The sequence below is a fragment of the Hyla sarda genome, chromosome 6 (genome assembly GCF_029499605.1).
Source record: "Hyla sarda isolate aHylSar1 chromosome 6, aHylSar1.hap1, whole genome shotgun sequence".
Classification (NCBI taxonomy): Eukaryota; Metazoa; Chordata; class Amphibia; order Anura; family Hylidae; genus Hyla; species Hyla sarda.
The window spans coordinates 231,160,307-231,179,451 of record NC_079194.1 but is presented as its reverse complement, the minus strand read 5'-3'; the positions used below and the strand labels follow the sequence as shown (position 1 = coordinate 231,179,451).

Here is a 19,145-nt window from a genome sequence, read left to right as displayed (position 1 = left end):
CACAGGCCTCTTTAGAGGCCTGTGGAAAATGAAAGAAGCAATCTGATTGGTTGCTATGGGCAACTGCACCACTCTTCCTCTGCACAGGTTTTGATAAATCTCCCCCATTGATTCTTCTCAGTTGTGTACATCATAATGATAATTTTGTCAAATAAGAAAATTGTGTTTGACATAAAAATTAAATATCACATTGTTCATGAAATCTCGTCACAATTATCTCTGTCTAGACAAATATTTATTTTAGTTAAAGTGGGAAAAAATATTGAGAAAAAAATTAGTTTTTTGTAAATATCACAAAAAATGTGATCAAATTTTTTTAACTTATGTGAATTATGCTCTTTATATGAGGCAGTTATGGTACAATATACATGCTACAATATATATATATATATATATATATATATATATATATATATATTCTCATTAATTAATTAAATATATTGTTCCTAATAAAAAAAAAAACAAAAAAAAAAAAAACACTGTAGTGTTGCTCTTTTTCCCATGTCAGATATTGCTCTTCCAAATCTTATAACTCCCCCACCAAATTTCATATTCCTACTAGGGGCACTATTTTCTTGGGGCCATTGAATGAAAATAGTTTTTTCTCATGACATGAGGCCAATTTGTCATCTCCTATTGAAATTAATATAACCAAATGAGCAGAATAAGAGAATATTTGCTCCGAAACAAACAGGAAACAATTTCACCTTATAAAGGCTGTTTATTTCCAATATAGGACAATGTTTCTAAATGTTCTATATCTATGCGGTTATATTAAGTTACCTGAAATGAAGTTTCATTCTTTATTTCCTTCATTTTTACTGATGATATTCTATTGCACAATGGAACAGATGTCAAAGCAGATGTTTACAGCACTTTATGACGCATGTTATGCCACAATATTAGAAGAATGTGTAGCTCAGAAGAGGGTACATACTGTGTAATATAAAGCTTTGGAGAAGAAGTCGTGATGCACCTGGACTGGTATTTATCAAGTTTTCTATAAATACACATATCTATATTTTTGCAAAAAAATTAGCTTTTCGCTAGATCTACAGATGTATTGATTATCTAAGTAGTGAATATGAACATTTATATCTAAGAATAAAAAAAACTGTATGAACATAATAATATAATATATAATAATAAGATATGATAATAATAATATATATATATATATATAGATATATATATATAGATATATATATAGATATATTATATATATATATATATATATATATATATATATATATATATATGGTTGTTTATTTTATATAAATTAAGACATACTGTTTTTTTATGCTGCTAAAACTTTATTCCTATACATTAATAGAGCAGAATATTTGCTTATGTTATAATGGTTGTCTATGTTTCTTAGATTACATGGAGAATTCTCATGGAGGATTTGCTGCAGATTTTAACTGCAGATTTGTGTCAGAAAAGTCCACAGCAATAAACATTTCAAGACTGTGTTCACACAGTGTATTTTCAAGCATATTTTTTTTAAAAATTGCAACCATAAAATGGCGTAAGAACTCGTGTCCGTTTTTGCAAAATGATTGTGGTCTATGTAAGTCGATGGAAAAGTTGTTGTCTGTGCACACAGTGTATAACAAAAAGGACACCATTTTTATATCCATAAAAATGTTTTTATATACTGTATGCGCGGACAAACACTTACATAGAGCACATTAATTATGCAAAAACGGACGCACTTTTTATATAAAATATGCCCAAAAATACACTGTGTGAACATAGCCCAAGACGTGTAGCTGAGATTGTAGCAAATCGTATTCATCTGCTGCAGAAAATTTTCAGACCAAAATGACCTCCAGTGCAGAGATTGACAGCATGTCAATTTTTTAATATGAAAAGAACAAGGATTTTGTTGTGGATTTTCCACCTGATTTTAAAAAGGAAGTAAAAATCCACAACAAAATCTGCAAGTGATGTAATGTTGTAGGTTATGTTGCAGGTTTCCTGTGAATCCACAGCAAATTTTTTTTCTTTTTTTTAATTTCCGCAAAAAAGAAAAAGAAAAAAAAACTGCAGTGATGAGTTCACCACAATATTTGCATAGTTTGTTGCAGATTTATCTAGTGGATTTTCTTGAGGATTGTCCCGGTTTATAATGATTCCTCGGTAATAGCGAGCATTCCTAGGCACCATGCTTTTGTGTTGTGTTCCTATACATGATTTTAAAAAATAAATAAATGTCTCTTTTTGAAGATATTAAAATATTTCTATTTCTATTTTTGCGAGAATTATACATTTATATGATTGTAACCAATTTTCTGCATATATTATATGGTTTCTCTAAAAACGTATGTGGAAAGAATTATGTTTACAGCATAAAATTCTATGGCGTGTTTTATTTTACTCACACGTTTTTGGCACATTATGGACAAAAATTAAATATGTATAACATACTGTATATTTTTTAATGTAATATAATAGTGTATGTATAGAATATGAATATAAATGAGTTATTTATTCTTATTAATATTTTTTAATCATCTGTACTATTGACTCTTCAATAAATGAATAAGTCCAAATTAATCTTGAATCTTCATTTTGGTCATTTTGATTCTTCAAAATCAGTTTGATTCTCAGTAAACCTCATTCTTGTTAAATCGCTTAAGTTTAAAATAAAAAATTAAAATTGTGAAAAAACAAAACAAAAAAGCAACAACTTTGTAATATGCAAGAAACCAATTTTGACTGAACCTCCATCACAGATGTTGGCATTTTTGGCAGAAGAATTAGCCCAATGTGCTCTGGTAAAATGACAGAAACCAGGATGGAACCTGATGGACATAATTTCCGTCTTTCTCTTATGCTGGAACATAAAACCGGAAGTGCAAATGCTGCCTAAACCAGGCTCACTTGTAGTCATGTTACCTAGCTGCTAGTGTTCATCTCCTGCTTATCTATGTGTTATGGAGAAGACATACATTACATGACTTTGATCTGCAATTCTCCCTGCCCCCTACCCCTCCATCTCTTGAGAGATGATGTTTCACATACTGGGCAGCAGATTATGCAAAGTCAACAGAGCAGTGTAGCAGATAGGTGTTTTATGTACAGTGAGGAATTCCAGCACTAACATATACTTTGTAATAGAATGGTATGTAAGCAGATGTAAAAGAAAGTAATGTCTGTGATAGGGGAGGGAAATATTGGAAACTATAGACATTTACATTGGAAATACAACAGTGTTTATGGAGATGGAAAACAGAATGAAAAATAACTACTTTTGGTGTATAATGACATGATCTAAAGTGCATTCAATCATATGTAGCTGCTTTTCTCAAATGTAAACCGATTCTGCTGGCAAACACTTTGGTTCTATCTATCTATCTATCTAAAAAAAAAAAAAATTCCAGAAGAGCAGCACAACAATTTTCAGAAAAAACAATATAATGGTGCACGCTGGGTGTGTACCCTGGTGAGAGGTTCACATATACTAGAGAAAAACAAGAGACCAGCAGCACACAGAAATAAGGTGCAAAAAAGGTGAAAAATTTATTGCATCATCCCAGTGTACAAAAGAAGCGACGTTTCAGCGACCTCTCGTCGCCGTTCTCAAGCTTGAGAACGGCGACGAGAGGTCGCTGAAACGTCGCTTCTTTTGTACACTGGGATGATGCAATAAATTTTTCACCTTTTTTGCACCTTATTTCTGTGTGCTGCTGGTCTCTTGTTTTTATCTATCTATCTATCTATCTATCTAACTCACATATCCATCTATCTATCTAATCTTTCTATTATCTATCTCCTATCTATCTATCTATCTAGAGAAGCAGGTGGAGCAGCACTCAAGTTGAGTTAGGTGCAGTGGGTGCAGGCTGTGGATGGGCCCTGGTCCTCGGGCCCCGATGAAATACAGCATTGGCTTGAGGACGGCCACGTGAGGTGGTTGAAACGTCGCTATTGCTTTTTGGTGATAAATAAAAGTCACTATTCTTCACTACGCTGGAGTGCTGCTGCGTTTACTTGGTTGCTGTATCTATCTATCTATCTATCTAATCTTTCTATTATCTATCTCCTATCTATCTATCTATCTATCTATCTAGCTAGCTAGCTATCTATCATATCTATCTATCTATCATCTATCTATTTATCTTTCTATCTATCTATCTATCTATCTTCCTGTCTGTTTATCTATCTATCTAGCTATAATCTATCTATCTAGCTATCAATCTTTCAGTCTGTTTATCTATCAACAATGTATTTATCTATCTATCCATCTTTCTGTCTGTCTGTCTATCTATCTATATCATATCAATCTACCTATCTTTTTCCTATCTATCTGTCTATTTTCTTCCTTCTATCTATCTATCTATCTATCTATCTATCTATCATATATCTATGCACTTATACACAACTATAGTGTGTAAAATATCATGTTCTAGTAAATGCTAGTGTTGCACTTACAGATGTATCAAATACATTTTTTAGATGTAGCAGAGCTGAGGTTGTCAATTGAGGAAACGTGTTATGAAGTTATGTTTTTTTAAGCGGTTGCATAGCATTGCAGGTAAACCCATCCTTTAAATTTACATAAACAGGTAAACCCATACAATTTTAAATGACTACAGAGAAGAAGGAAAAAAACAGAAAAAAAACAGAGAGAGACAGATTGCTTTATGTATGGTATTGTTCTTTAACCTTGTACACTTTATAACTTTTCTTATTCTGATCACCTATGAACTCATCATTACCTTTATCCATTAATAATTGGTCCATTAGATTGCCAGCTCTTAAGGCAGCATCTTATATTATTGAGAGCTGAAAGTGTGGTCGGTCTCTGTTTGGTATGTCCATATACTTACAAGTCCTGTGTTTGTGACGTAGTATAAAATATGCAGATTTCTCAATGCAGCAGAGCAGAGCTAGTCATGTGCATTAATGTGATTTTACACAGGAATACAGATGAATCTACAGTGTATAAATAATACCGGACCAATGCATTTGGTCTAGGGGACATAAACATATCGGTTGCATCTCTAATGAGCAGAGCTCTACCTATACATTTTAGCAACCATGTGAACAATGTAAAACAAAAAAATAATTAATGTTTTATATTTTGTTTATTTATAAATAAATATAAAATGACTGTAAGGTATCTAAAATCACTATATGTTCATTCACATTGTTTTTATTTGATTTGCAGCCTTCCATGGCCATATTTTGTGAACATAGGCTCTATACGATAGCTGTTGACGCTATAACCTCATAGGAGTAGTCTGGAGGGCAGCTAAACATCCACGCACTCAGTAACCAATCCAAAACTTCCTTTGTAGTAAAAAGTGACTGCAGAGAAGTCTACAGTGCATCATTCATGGAATTCCGGAGTGGGAGGGCGCTGTGTTGTAGCAACACCTGACACTCCCTTTAAGGCATTGGATGCTTCTACTGACGTCAAACAGCCTCTAGCAATCCGAGACTCCCATACAGCTCAGAAGGAAATCTACAGTATCTACAGGCAACAGGGAAGATTGCAAGCTCTTCTGGGTGTAGCGTTTGCAATGATCTAGTTGCCATATTTCTATTTTCCGTGTATTGCATGCCAATATGCTTGCAAAGGTTGACATATCGTGCAGTCATGTAGGTTTAACAATGCCATATAATTAACTGGTTATCCTTTAATGAAGGAATCTTATTTGGAAGCTCTACTATAGAATGTAGACCTTAAGGGTTAATGAAAGTGAATGCAATGAGACTGATTAAGGGAATAAATGCGGATTCCACAGTGTTATCGAATGTTCATAAATATGCATTATTATGCAAATGCTTTCCATAGTGTGATCCCTGTCTATGCATCTGGAGTCAGCGGCATATATTTAGCTGCCTGGATTATAACAGAAGAGCTAATATAGTCAATGGGGGTTAATAAGCAGGAAAGATGCACTCTGTAATGCTCATGATTGAGAACAGTTAAGGAAGAATGAAAAATTACACTTCAGCGTTGTAGTAAATTACACATTTCAAGCTCCACAATCACCCCCCTCTGCTCCGAATGGCTATCCACTGCAAGTGTGTGTGTAATTTTCTCACTTCAGCTGTCAGACAAATTGGCAGGTTCATGATAATTCTATTACTCTGGGAAATTCAACGCAATGCAGCTCGGTGAAGGCAGGTGGGTGGGCAGGGGTTAAAATTCCCTTTATTATTGGGAACCCTTAGCAACTGTAATAATTGTAAACCCCTCCAAAAAAAAAAAAAAGGGAGGGCAATGGGGATTTGCAATCCCACTTCGGCTATTAATAATGTGATTTTGGAGCTTAGGACATGAGGATATTTATACAGCAGAGTTATATGTGGAGGAGGATGGAGGAGACATTGTGCCTTTAATTGCTGTAGATTCATCAGCCTCTAGTTGTAATGTTCAACCCTGCAGATTCATATTTAAAGAAGCACCATCTGGGTAGGTGGGTGGGTGGCTTGGGCTGGAGTTCCTTTGCTACAAGCTTGGAAATTTCATAAGATTGATCAGAAAACCCCCCTCCAGGAGCCGGAGAAAACAGGTCGATTTGAGAACAATTTGTGCTACATCCATTCTCCAGGTTAAGCTATAACCCCCCACCCACAAACCCTTGCTCTCATTATTGTCTTCCCTCTGCACCACTCGCATCCTCTGCTGCCTTATCATCTACCCTGGGTTATATAAGGTGTTGATCCCTTAATGCATCCGTGCCATCTTCTTTTTAAAGGTCTCTCTATCTCCTCATCTCCTGTTGTTTTCCCCCCTTTCTCTTGTCCCTCATATCATGTTTTCCTTCCCCTGAGACGTGCAGGAAGATTAATGATGGAATAGGAATAGATGACTTATTGCCAGAGATAGTGTGAGAGAACTGAGGTCTTGTTTTATCACCAGCAGAGATAGGAGCCATTGAACAAACCTACTGTATACGTATAATGGGAAGAGGACACCCCCCAAATCAGGCTGTGGAGCCCTGGAATAGTAAAGAGGAGGGCGAAATCTATTTTGTCTCAAGAATTTATAAGAATGCAAATATAAAGCTGGATTCTTGCAGGGGCACTATGTATTGTCTTGACTGAATCACGTTATCTGATCTAGGTTATCTTTGCTCCCATCTATGGTGGCTATAGGAATAAGACATTTATAGACGCGTCCATAGCACAGTATTAGCATCCCACTGCCTATGTCATGCTTACTTAATATATTACATTTTAATTTATCTATGAGGTAGTGGTGATTCCCCAAAGAGCTACAAGCAGACTTTTTTTTTTTCCCAGAGTCTCTCCCCATTCACCCTTTAACCACCCCCTCCTCCATTTAAATTACCTTACACTTCAGGTTGGAACATAAATTCAGCATTCATTTAACCTCTGAATCACCAGCAGCCCCCCCCCCCCCCCCACACACACACAGAGATACACATACACATACATCTATGGGGAGCATTAAGGGGTTAAGGTATATCCTCTCCTATGAATGGTAACCCTTTAAGTGCTGAGGATGCAGATCTCAGGGACATCCAGAGGAGGAGGAGGAGGAGGAGGAGGGCTACAATAGATGCTGAGGAGCACCCTCTTTAATATCTTGGGACCTAGAGGCTTACCTGTGATTTGCTTAAATAAAAACTGCTGACTTCCAATTGTTATTTTTAGCAGCCCGGCTATATTTTATTATTAGCAACAATGCAACCTACAGACATTTAAAAGCAAGCCCTAAGCCTCCCTTACCAAGACTCGTGTGTGTGTTTTTCCCATAGGAAATAATAGAGCTCATTGATTTCCCTAGGTCTGGCATACAAGACTCTGTTCTGTTAAGTAACACACCAAGCAAAGCATTGAATTGTGTTTTTCTTTGTTTGTTTGTTTACTAAAACAATTGTATCTGCTGCACAACATTACACAACATGCTAAGTGACACACAGAATGCAAGGAACAGGGAGGAAATACAGACAATAAGACAAGCTCTAGATATCTAATGCAGTGTTTCCCAACCAGAGTGCCTCCAGCTGTTGCAAAACTACAACTCCCAGCACGCCCGGACAGCCTTCGGCTGTCCGGGCATGCTGGGAGTTGTAGTTTTGCATCATCTGGAGGCACCCTGGTTGGGAAACACTGATCTAATGCACCATCTACCCCCTTGCTTACCTTCTGGAAAGCTAACACAAGAATCACAATAGATCCACATTGCCTAAACTTAACACTATATGTGCTCCATTCGCTGGGAAAGGTCCAACAGTGCTCCAAAGGGAGAGCAAACTTGGGTTCATCCTTTAGTTGAATAATCTCTTCAGCCAGCTTGGATTAAGCATTAAGAGATGCCATGTGTGAATGAGGGAGAGGAGAGGAGCAGCAGCAGCAGAGTGTTAAGCGGAGTCTCCCTATTCAGCACTATGAGCCGGGGCTGCTGTCTATGGTGCTGAATCCATTCACCTCTATGGACGCACTAGAATTATTTGGCTTTAATGAAGCAACTCTTGCTAATGCTCCACACTGGTCCATACCCACACTCTGTCACGTGAATAGTACCTTGCCAAACCCGTCCTGTTAATGGGTGATCACATGTTGTGTGGACCCCTATGCCTGGCAAATGAATTACCCTTTGTTTTCCTCTTTCCCAAAGTCAACTATGGACCTGTCTGTCACCTCTCCCAGCTCCATAGCTTGCTTTCCTAGAAATCCTAAAACCAGAGCTGTAACCCTCTTCTCCATCCCATACACACACACAAAAAGAAAAATCCCCATTCAATGTGATCTCTCTCAGCTGCACCAGCAGGTACCTACCATACAATCTGCTATCTCTAAGTTTGCAATACGCAGACACTTAAATCCTTAACCTTCCCATTAAAGTTCTATACAGTCTCTTAGCAGCACAGTTATGGTAGCTTTTCTAAAATGCACAGAAAGTCTTTAAGATGGATGAGATAGAAAAGGCAAACAGGATCCTATGTTATGCAAAATCCAGGACAGAATAGACTTAGAATAGCAGAGAAAAGGATGGATATTGCTACTTACCATTGTTAGAGTTGGCTGTCCTGGAGACACAAGTGTCTTAAAATCCAGTCTCTCCAACAGATGCTGGAAGGTAATGTCTCTTGTTTGAAGTCATCATGTGAGGACTTCTGCTTTGCTCAGTGGATCGCCCACCACTTGGTGTGACTTATGAATCTAATATCCGCAAGCTTAAACTCTCAACCACCTTGGTGACTACAGAAGACAGGAGGCAACTAGCAGAGCTTTTTCTTATGAACCTATAGCCTATGCTACAGACACCATTCCCTTATAGCCTGGGTGATCCCAATCAATAAGAGGTTAAATGGCTATGCTAGAAAACTAATCCCCCTGTCCAGACACCAGTCTAGTACAATATATATAGCTCTTCAGCAGACCTTACAACTTATCCAGGATGTTCTATTAAAACTTCAGACAAACATCACTTTTTTTGTTGCCTACTCCCATCTGGGTGTTTTTTATTTTTTATTTTTTTTATTTATTTTTTTGCTCATCTGAGCCCTGGGATTATATACAAGCCTGCAGGTAAGATCACATTTGTACTTGTCATGAGGGATATTCAATAGAGAGAGTAACACAGGGACCTGTTGCTCATCGACTTCTGTGAACTGATGCTAAGAATAGGACAGTTTGGAAAGTTTGCATCATTCAGAAAAATAGATAAAAAGGGAAAAAAAAATGAAAACCCAAAGCAAATATCCAGTAAAATGACTCCTCGTCCCCACACATTAGCGGTCTAAAAGCATTTACTTCTGTATTGACACTATTAAAAGTGCATTCTCCCACACCAAAGTCTATATGTCTATATATAATCTGCAGCAATGGGCATACAAGAGTATATACATATAAACACACAGTATAGAGAATAGGATTGATAAGCTTTACAGCCTATCACATAGTCTTGTTAACCCCTCAGAGTTTAATCTGCATTTATGTGTTACCAGGAGGACTACAGTTCCCAGCATGACCTGGGTGGACTACAGATCTTTATATGTTCTTCTACAGTAGTGGAACCTGGGAGAACTTCAGTTCCTAGCATTTTCTTCTAGAGGACTTGAACTTGGAGACCCGCAGATCTCCACATGTCCTTCTACAGTGGTGTGAACTGGATGACTACAACCCCTATCATTCTACAGGGGTGTGTACTGGGTGACTACAAACCCTATCATTCTACAGTGATGTGAACTGGGTGACTACAACCCCTATCATTCTACAGTGATGTGAACTGTGTGACTACAAACCCTATCATTCTACAGTGATGTGAACAGGGTTACTACAAACCCTATCATTCTACAGGGGTGTGTACTGGGTGACTACAACCCCTATCATTATACAGTGGTGTGTACTGGGTTACTACAAACCCTATCATTCTACAGTGGTGTGAACTGGGTTACTACAAACTCTATCATTCTACAGTGGTGTGAACTGGGTTACTACAAACCCTATCATTCTACAGTGGTATGTACTGGGTGACTACAAACCCTATCATTCTACAGGGGTGTGTACTGGGTGACTACAACCCCTACCATTCTACAGTGTTGTGAACTGGGTGACTGCAAACCCTATCATTCTACAGTGGTATGAACTGGTTGACTGCAAACCCTATCATTCTACAGTGGTGTGAACTGGGTTACTACAAACCCTATCATTCTACAGGGGTGTGTACTGGGTGACTACAAACCCTATCATTCTACAGTGGTGTGAACTGGGTGACTGCAAACCCTATCATTCTACAGGGGTGTGTACTGGGTGACTACAAACCCTATCATTCTACAGTGGTGTGTACTGGATGACTACAAACCCTATCATTCTTCAGTGATGTGAACTGGGTGACTACAACCCCTATCATTCCACAGTGGTGTGAACTGGGTGACTACAAACCCTATCATTCTACAGTGGTGTGAACTGGGTTACTACAAACCCTATCATTCTACAGGGGTGTGAACTGGGTGACTACAAACCCTATCATTCTACAGGGGTGTGTACTGGGTGACTACAAACCCTATTATTCTACAGGGGTGTGTACTGGGTGACTACAACCCCTATCATTATACAGTGGTGTGTACTGGGTGACTACAAACCTTATCATGCTCCTGAACCTGTAGAACTATAGTTTTCTCTATGCTTACTTACAGGTTTGGGACCAGGGTGTCTACAGATCCTACAATGTTCTACAGGACTAGAACCTGGGAAACTGCAAACTCCAACATGTTCTTCCACAGGGCTGTGACCTTGGTGACTACAGCCCTCATCATCTTGTACAGAACTTAAAACATGATAACTACAGATGCCAGCATGCCCTCTTGTAGGGTTGTAACCTTAGTGGCTACAGATTCTATCATGTTTTCCTACAGGACCAGAACATGGGGTACTACAACTCCCAAGCAGGAATGACAGATTTTTATTCCACAGTAGTGAACTTTTCTATTTGCTTTTAATGCAGTAGCCTATAGGGTTAACTAGCTTATCATTCATGATCCAAATATAGGATGCTATTTGCAAAATGTTATGATATTACTGGCTGGATTAGCATATCTGATGGTCACTAAAGATGTCATTAAGGGATTTACCAGTCCCTCATGTTGTTTGTTGTCTTATTCACAGACCTTCACTGGCATTTATTCAGTTCTAGCCCAAAAATACAGCACATAGGTTAAATGGTGCATCCAATACAGAGCCTGATAAGTTACAATACAGTTCTCCACAGTGTAATACACAGATATCAGGGAATGGGGACGCAACAAGTGATCTCTAAACATTGCCTGTAGGTGCTTAGTGATGGAATGAAGATGCAGTTAGGAAATGAGTAGCTGACAAGATTGTTCTAGTCTCCAAGTAACTAGATATCCAGAATGCACATATAATTGTCATATAGACCTGGGAGATGTTTAAATGAAGAAAAGAACCCAGTAGATGGGGAGATGATAAATTTGTGTGAAATGTTTACCAGTGGTCTCTAACCTGTGGCTCCTGGGCTGGTTCAAAACTTCAACTCCCATCATACATGACATTGCAGCTAGGAGTTGGGGTTGTGTAACAGTTGGAGAACAATAGGATGGAGATTACTGATGATTGAAATGGCGTAATATAGCTGCTTTGGTTCAGTCAGAACTATGTTTTGCTGGTTGTGATGCATTATTGAAGTTTACTATAGGTTGTTAGTCATGTCAGACTGCTACAAGACCTTCTCTGCAGAGGAAATGGCCTGATATTCTAGTTTTGTTTGCATCCTTCATTTTTGTTGTCTATTTATTTCTGTGTAAAATATTTGGAGTCATTTTGTTTTGTTGTCAGATCTATAGAACCTCTTAATCAGGAAACTGACAGACAAAAACTATATGTATCCAAATAGAAGATGTCAGGTGATAGTGCTGTAGCGATGGGTAATAGATCTGCCCGCTCATGGGAGTGTTGAATATTGGCTGAATATTAAAGGTATACTGCAGTCATAATGTAAACACTGTATTTTTTCTAGTGCAAAACCTGTGTGTGTGTGTTCGGGGGGGTGTTTGGGCCTATGGAATAAGTACTCAAATAGCGTCACAGAATAAAACCCTGTGTCATGCTCCACCCCTTTATGCCTTACATTTGCTTAAACGCAATGTTTTGTTTGGTTGTTGGTTTCTTTCCTGAATTTAAATGAATTTATTGGGGTATTCCGTCCAAAGACATTTTATCCCCTTTCCAAAGGATAAGGGATAAGATGTCTGATCGTGGGGGGCCCACTGCTGGGACTCCCATGATTTCCAATCAGCACTCGCGTTCTATGCAGGGCTGCTGCTCCAGTCTTGGAAACCTGTGTGTTTCCTCAACTGGAGACGTGATGTCACGCCACTCCCCCTTGTGATGTCACACCACGCCCCCTCCATTCATGTCTATGGGAGGGGGCATGACGACTGTCACACCCCCTCCCATAAACATGGATGGAGGGGGCATGGCGTGACGTCACGAGGGGGCGTGACATGATGTCACATCTCCAATAGGGGATAAGATGTCATGTCTCCAGTAAGGGATAAGATGTCTAGCAGTGGAGTACCCCTTTAAATTACTTTATCTCAGAAGTGGTCATTGCCCTATAACAAGACATGTCCATTATGGAGTATTTGTTTTGGCTTTGTGGCCATGTAGTCTATACATTAATGTATTTATAAGAAGGGAGAACAATTGAGTCACAGGTATTAAAATGCTATCCTTTTTATACAGAACAATTGTTCTGAAGATGTAGGTAGGGTCTCTCTTCTCCTGATCATTGAACTCTCTCATTCCAAAACCCTACCTTTTATTGTTTGTAAAAGTTCATGAGACGGAAGTCCCCTGAAGTTTGCTCTATGCATTGACCCTTTGGCAGCCTGAATACAGCAACATCTAGACCTCAAGGGGATAATGGTCCATGGCAGAGAGATTATAAATTTCACTTTGTGGACAGTATCCTTCTCACTGTCTGAAACCTTCTTACTAACTCTTCCTATTCTGCATGCTGCTCATCAGTCCTGAGGCCCATTAAATATTGGAAAAAATTAATACAACTGAAACAGAAACTGCTCTTCTCATTATCTCTCTTCCTTGTCACAATTACTCAAATAGCATTATACATTTTAGTGGACGGATTCCCTCTTGGCTGAGTTTCCCATAGCAACCAATCACAGCACAGCTTTTCCAGAGCCAAATTTGAACTTTGCTTACATAGTGGGACATGCTGGCAACATCAAAGCAAGGAAAAGTGTTCTGAGTCACTTTTCCCTGTAGAGGCTGTCGACTGGCCACTACTACATAAACATGTTAGAGGAATGGCTTATGCTACAGATAGAGGAAGATCTGCTAAGCATAGTCTGTCAGTAGGATGGTGGACCTCCACATTTCCATTTACGAATACCTGAATGAAACTCTAGCAGAACATTGGCTTGGCCATATCAGAAACAACAATTCAACAATTTTCGCTGGCCTCCACGATCACCAAATCTATCATCCTGCAACTTCATTCTCTGGGGCTAAATTTAGGACTTAGTGTATCTTGCCCTCGCTTCCCCCTCAGCCACAGGATCTAAAAAATCTGAGACAACAAATCATTAATACAGTGGAGTCCATGGAGGAGAATTATGGAAACCTGTCCAGAGGAAAAGTTGACCAGTTCCCCATAGCAACCAGTCAGATTGCTTCTTAATTTTTTTTTTTTTAAAGACGTCTTAAACATAAGAGAAGCTATCTGATTGGTTGCTATGGGCAACTGGTCAACTTTTCCTCTGGACACGTTTTCATAATTCTCCCCCCGTATCTGAAGATATACTGGCACCGTCTTGATAGAACTGGGCCACCACCTAGACATCTGCCGTGTCACCAATGGAAATTCCCTTTAAACATTTGTAGTGTATAGATAAAACTTGGATAGAGAGTTTTTTTTTTTTTTCATGTTAGAACATTTCTGTTATGTTCTCTCGGTTATGAATACTAGGGTTATATTTTTTCACATTTATTTGTACTTCTTCTAAAAGTGTGAAATCCTGTTTTACTGGTATTTTACCTCAGATCTTGTTCATCGAATCAACAATAGTCTTTCCTCTAGTTTTCAGGTGTGAGATTGTTCTTAAACTTGTATATTTTTGGAGAATGCCTAGACATCTTGGAAGGAAATAAGGGACCTGACCTCTACAATGGTACATTATGATGTTACCTTTAATCCTCTACATTACACATTGGCACATTGACTTAAATTGATTGTTACTCATGTGCCAAAATGTTGGGGTATTTTTGTACATCAAGGAAATGCCCCTTTTGTTGTACGCAACAGAAAGTATCTAAAAGTGTTAAAAACTTTTTGTAAATCTGGGATTTTACCTTTATTTTCTTGCAAGAATGCTAAAACCGGGTACTCTAGAACCTTTAACAGTATCACATATCTCCACATCGGGCATAGGTGAACTCAGCCTAGATCTCGACACAACTGATGACAAGTTGTCATCAGTTGTATGTCATGCACTGTCCATTGTTTCTGCATGGTGGAAAGGGCAACACAGCAAGGATTATGAACTGTTCCTATTCAAATGAATGGGATCAGTTCTAGAATCAGTTTCCCTCCAGTGCACACCAGAGGGAAACTATGCCAGACACCTAATATATGTGAACCCATCCTTAATAGTAAGATAAACCAGTTTGTTCTCATATGGCTATGTCGGTATTCTGATTGATTGGAACTTACCTATTATCATATAAACCTTGCATCATCATATAAACACATGACAAGAGATTCCCCCTTCAATCTCCTCACTAACAGTGCTCTACTTTTGTGTCTGTCAGTTTTTGTTCAAGTTTCCATCTCTCTTTCTTTTTTTTTTTATGCTGGAAGTGCTTAGCTCATAATGATCAAATATAATATCAATTTCAAACGAAGAACTACAGCCATGGCACTGGGTAAATTTTGTAGTTAAAACGCCTTCTTTATTGCAGCATAGCAGGTCAACGGGGAGCTGGACCAAGACGCCTTGGGCGTCTTGGTCCAGCTCCCCGTTGACCTGCTATGCTGCAATAAAGAAGGCGTTTTAACTGCAAAGTTTACCCAGTGCCGCGGCTAGTTCTCCGTGGGAAATTGTGGACTCTCTGTCTTTCTCTACTGAGCACGGGTATGTGGATTCAGCCTCTATATTGAAAATACCGTTCAAAGTATCTGTGAGTGGTGCAGCTCGTACTCTCCTTCTATAATATAATATCATATAATGTATGACAAACATATTCGGCTTCTCATAACGCTTGTATGCCTCTCTTTCTGCCATGTACACACTGTGGTCATGAAAATGAACTCAAAACTGAATATTGGACAGATCGGTACTTTGCATTGTGATGATATCCTGTGATTTGTGTATGTCTTATCTTGTTTTGTCTGTTTAAGGCATGCTTGTCCGTTTCTGTGAAAATTTCAATAAAACTGTTGAAACAAAGTGAATAAAGTTCATAAAATGTTATTTTTCCCGTACATGGAAGAAGTGCAAAGCACTGAAAATGACTCATCGATTTACTTCACATTTAGTAGAGACTGACGTGTGTTGCTGCAGAAGTTGTGTCTGTACCAATACGTTCAACACCAGATATGAGCCAATGCCATAAATGGTGATAGTACTAATGAATTAGTGGGTAAATATCATAGGTTCTTAGCTAGACGTGTCTTATTTCATAAGCTGACCTGTAGGCTCTTGTTGGTAAAAGCAGGTTGCCTACTGTTTCTGTTCCAGAAGGCTGACCAATAAATATATAGTATGACTAAAAAAAGACATACAAGAAAAAGTGGGTTCTTGTTTTAAGTAAAAATCTAATATGTATTCCTATGGATCTATACATATATATATATATATATATATATATATATATATATATATAGTATTAAACATATCACTATTTTTCTCACAAATTTTTTTTTCTTTGAGACACCAATACCTGCGAATTCCAGGTCTTTTTGAAGCTCTCCACAAGTGTCCTTGGCTCTTGGACAACTCTTCTGATTATTCTACTCAATCGTCTGTCAGAGATCTTGTAAGGAGCACCTGGTAGAGGCAAATGTATGATGCTTGCCTTTCCACTTCTGTATTTTGGCCTCAACAGTGCTTACTGGAACATTCAGAAGTTTAGAAATGTGCCGGCAACCAACTCCATAATTAGGTTTTGCAACAATCAGGCTGGAAAGGTCTTGAGACAGCTCTTTGCTTTTACCCATCATGAGATGTGTCTTTGTGACACCTTGGCAATGAGACCTTTTTGTAGGCCATTAGTTGGGACTGAACTGCCTAATATAAATTTGCACTGACAAGGGGCTGGATTGTCTTTTAATTGCTGATAGATTTCTGCTTCCATGCCTTTTTGCACCCCCCTTCTTCATGTGCTTAATACTTTTTCCCCTATGTATATATTCACCTGCCCTCACTTCTCATTACAAGTAGCACACTCATCATTATAGTTCTTTTCTGGATAGTAAAAGTTATTGAGATAGATAGAGTGTTTGCTTGCTCTAAACATGGCTGTTTTTTTCTAAATTAAAAAATATGATGGGGAAATAAAAGAAAAGTCTGATAAAGTCTGCTTGTATTTTCGGCTGGTTCTGGCAGCTTGATTTTTTAAAGTGGTGAACAAGGTCATTAATGTGTTGCAATGTAAACTTTTCCCGGCTTCTGCTTTTGCGCTGGAAAATACTAACTTTTCCTTTAAACATTAATGTTTAGGTCTATAGGTCACTTTTATCAGGTAGTCGAGTTCTCCCAGGGCAATGGCAGGCTTCTGTTTTTTGGTACAAACTTTAGTGTAAAAACAAGGAGCATTACCTTACATTTATCCCCCACCCCAATCTGCCTTTCTAGCCATTTTCCATTGAGTTCCTTTAAACTCAATAATTAAAAAAAGACTGTAAATTTTTTGATGATGATGCTTTAACAGCATTGCAAAGCACATTTTGTTTTTTTCAGAAATACTGTATATTCAGATTCTCTGCTAAAATTGGAGGCTGTTTTTGGTTTAGATTCTAATAAAGTATATTAAGGATCATTTTGGTTTATGGTAAATTTAGGGTATTTTTTAATCATCTCAGTAGGAGGTCTATTGGTTTACCTTGAAGCCCTGCCTCACTTAGTGATTGGCTGAGCGGCAATGTGATGTGTTGACCACAGCCCCAAGAAGTGCAGAACAGTGGAGGCCGAGCACACCATAACGGAGGCTATGGGGGGGAGCGGGCAGCTTGGGCATATTTATGTTAAAAAAAGCATTTTGGTTGAAGCAAGCCACAATCTGATTGTTTTCTATAAAGAAACCCCCCTACCTTTATTTTATACAGTGGGGCAAAAAAGTATTTAAAAATATATTAAAAGTACACCAATTGTGCCTTCACTTAAAAAGATGAGAGAGGCCTGTCATTTTCATCATAGGTATACCTTAACTATGAGAGACATAATGAGGAAAAAAAAATCCATAAAATCACATTGTCTGATTTTTTAAGAATTTATTTGCAAATAGTGGAAATAAGTATTTGGTCACCTACAAACAAGCAAGATTTCTGGCTCTCACAGACCTGTAACTTCTTCTTTAAGAGTCTCCTCTGTCCTCCACTCATTACCTGTATTAATGGCACCTGTTTGAACTTGTTATCAGTATAAAAGACACCTGTCCACAACCTCACACAGTCACACTCCAAACTCCACTATGGCCAATGTGGTGTCCCGGTACCGTATGGTATACCGTACCTTGTGTGGTGGTCCCCAAAGCCAGAGTTACTTCGTTCCAGTAGAATCCTCCTGGTGGGATAACCCCTAGTCACCTCTTCCTTCTTTAATTTTATGATGTTTACATGTATAAGTAATGATATACTTAATTGTCTATATAGTGTCGCAGGACCTTAGGTCAAATGACTAGTTTGTTAGTTCTTTAGGTTATGCTTAAGGACCTTCCGAGGTCACATGGTATAGTCACATGTCAGACCATAATTCTTTGTAAGGAGAATTGACATATGGTATGGACCAATGAGCTTAAGGCCCGCCCCTGCCCATATAAGGGAGCTGCCAGCCAAACCTCGCTCTCTTGCTCCTGAGCTGCAAAGCAAGCAGCATTCTCTCTTGGGTTCCGGACTAGCAGAGAGAGAGAGAGAGTGGATCCATGCAACTTACAAAGACAAGACAAGGCCTGAAGCCTGAAAATTCCGCAACTTGCGAAACCATAAGTTTAAATATCAATCCCCGCTAAAGCTAGCGTGACTACTGGACCTAATATCAATCCCCTAAATCCAGTGGAACAACGCATGTAAATCTCCTAAGCTCTGGAAACACGAGGTCCCAACCAGCTGTCAAACTTCAGATAGACTCTGTTATATGGACTGTTCCTGTTTAAGTCTGCATAAAAGCTGCAGTAAAAGTTCCGACAGTTTTCTGAAAATCTCCGGTTGTGGACAATCATTTATTTACTATCTCCCTATCGCTCTTGGCACGGGTGGTGGTAGGACAAGCATACAGAGAAAACCCTCACCCTGGGTCACGAGTAGACAGGGTTAAACAAGCACCCTTTAGTTACCGCACAGCTACACCCCAGATACCCTACACCCCCAAGCTACCACACCAAGACCAAAGAGCTGTTGAAGGACACCAGAAACAAAATTATAGACCTGTACCAGGCTGGGAAGACTGAATCTG

General features: G+C 38.6%; 1 protein-coding gene and 1 long non-coding RNA gene across 2 annotated transcripts in view; one reads left to right on the top strand and one right to left on the bottom strand.

The window, feature by feature from the left end:
* The window catches only part of BDNF (brain derived neurotrophic factor), an 85,096-nt gene extending 75,597 nt beyond the window's left edge, over positions 1-9,499 (bottom strand). The window contains exon 1 of the mRNA XM_056526685.1: positions 8,998-9,499. Within this exon, the coding sequence (XP_056382660.1) occupies positions 8,998-9,000 (3 nt within the window). The 5' untranslated portion in view covers positions 9,001-9,499. The remainder of the gene's footprint in view (positions 1-8,997) is intronic.
* LOC130276802 (uncharacterized) lies at positions 6,346-15,417 on the top strand. Its single transcript, XR_008845249.1, has 3 exons — positions 6,346-6,569; positions 9,939-10,132; positions 11,130-15,417. It is a non-coding gene; the product is annotated as an uncharacterized LOC130276802 (long non-coding RNA).
* Positions 15,418-19,145: the final 3,728 nt, after the last annotated feature.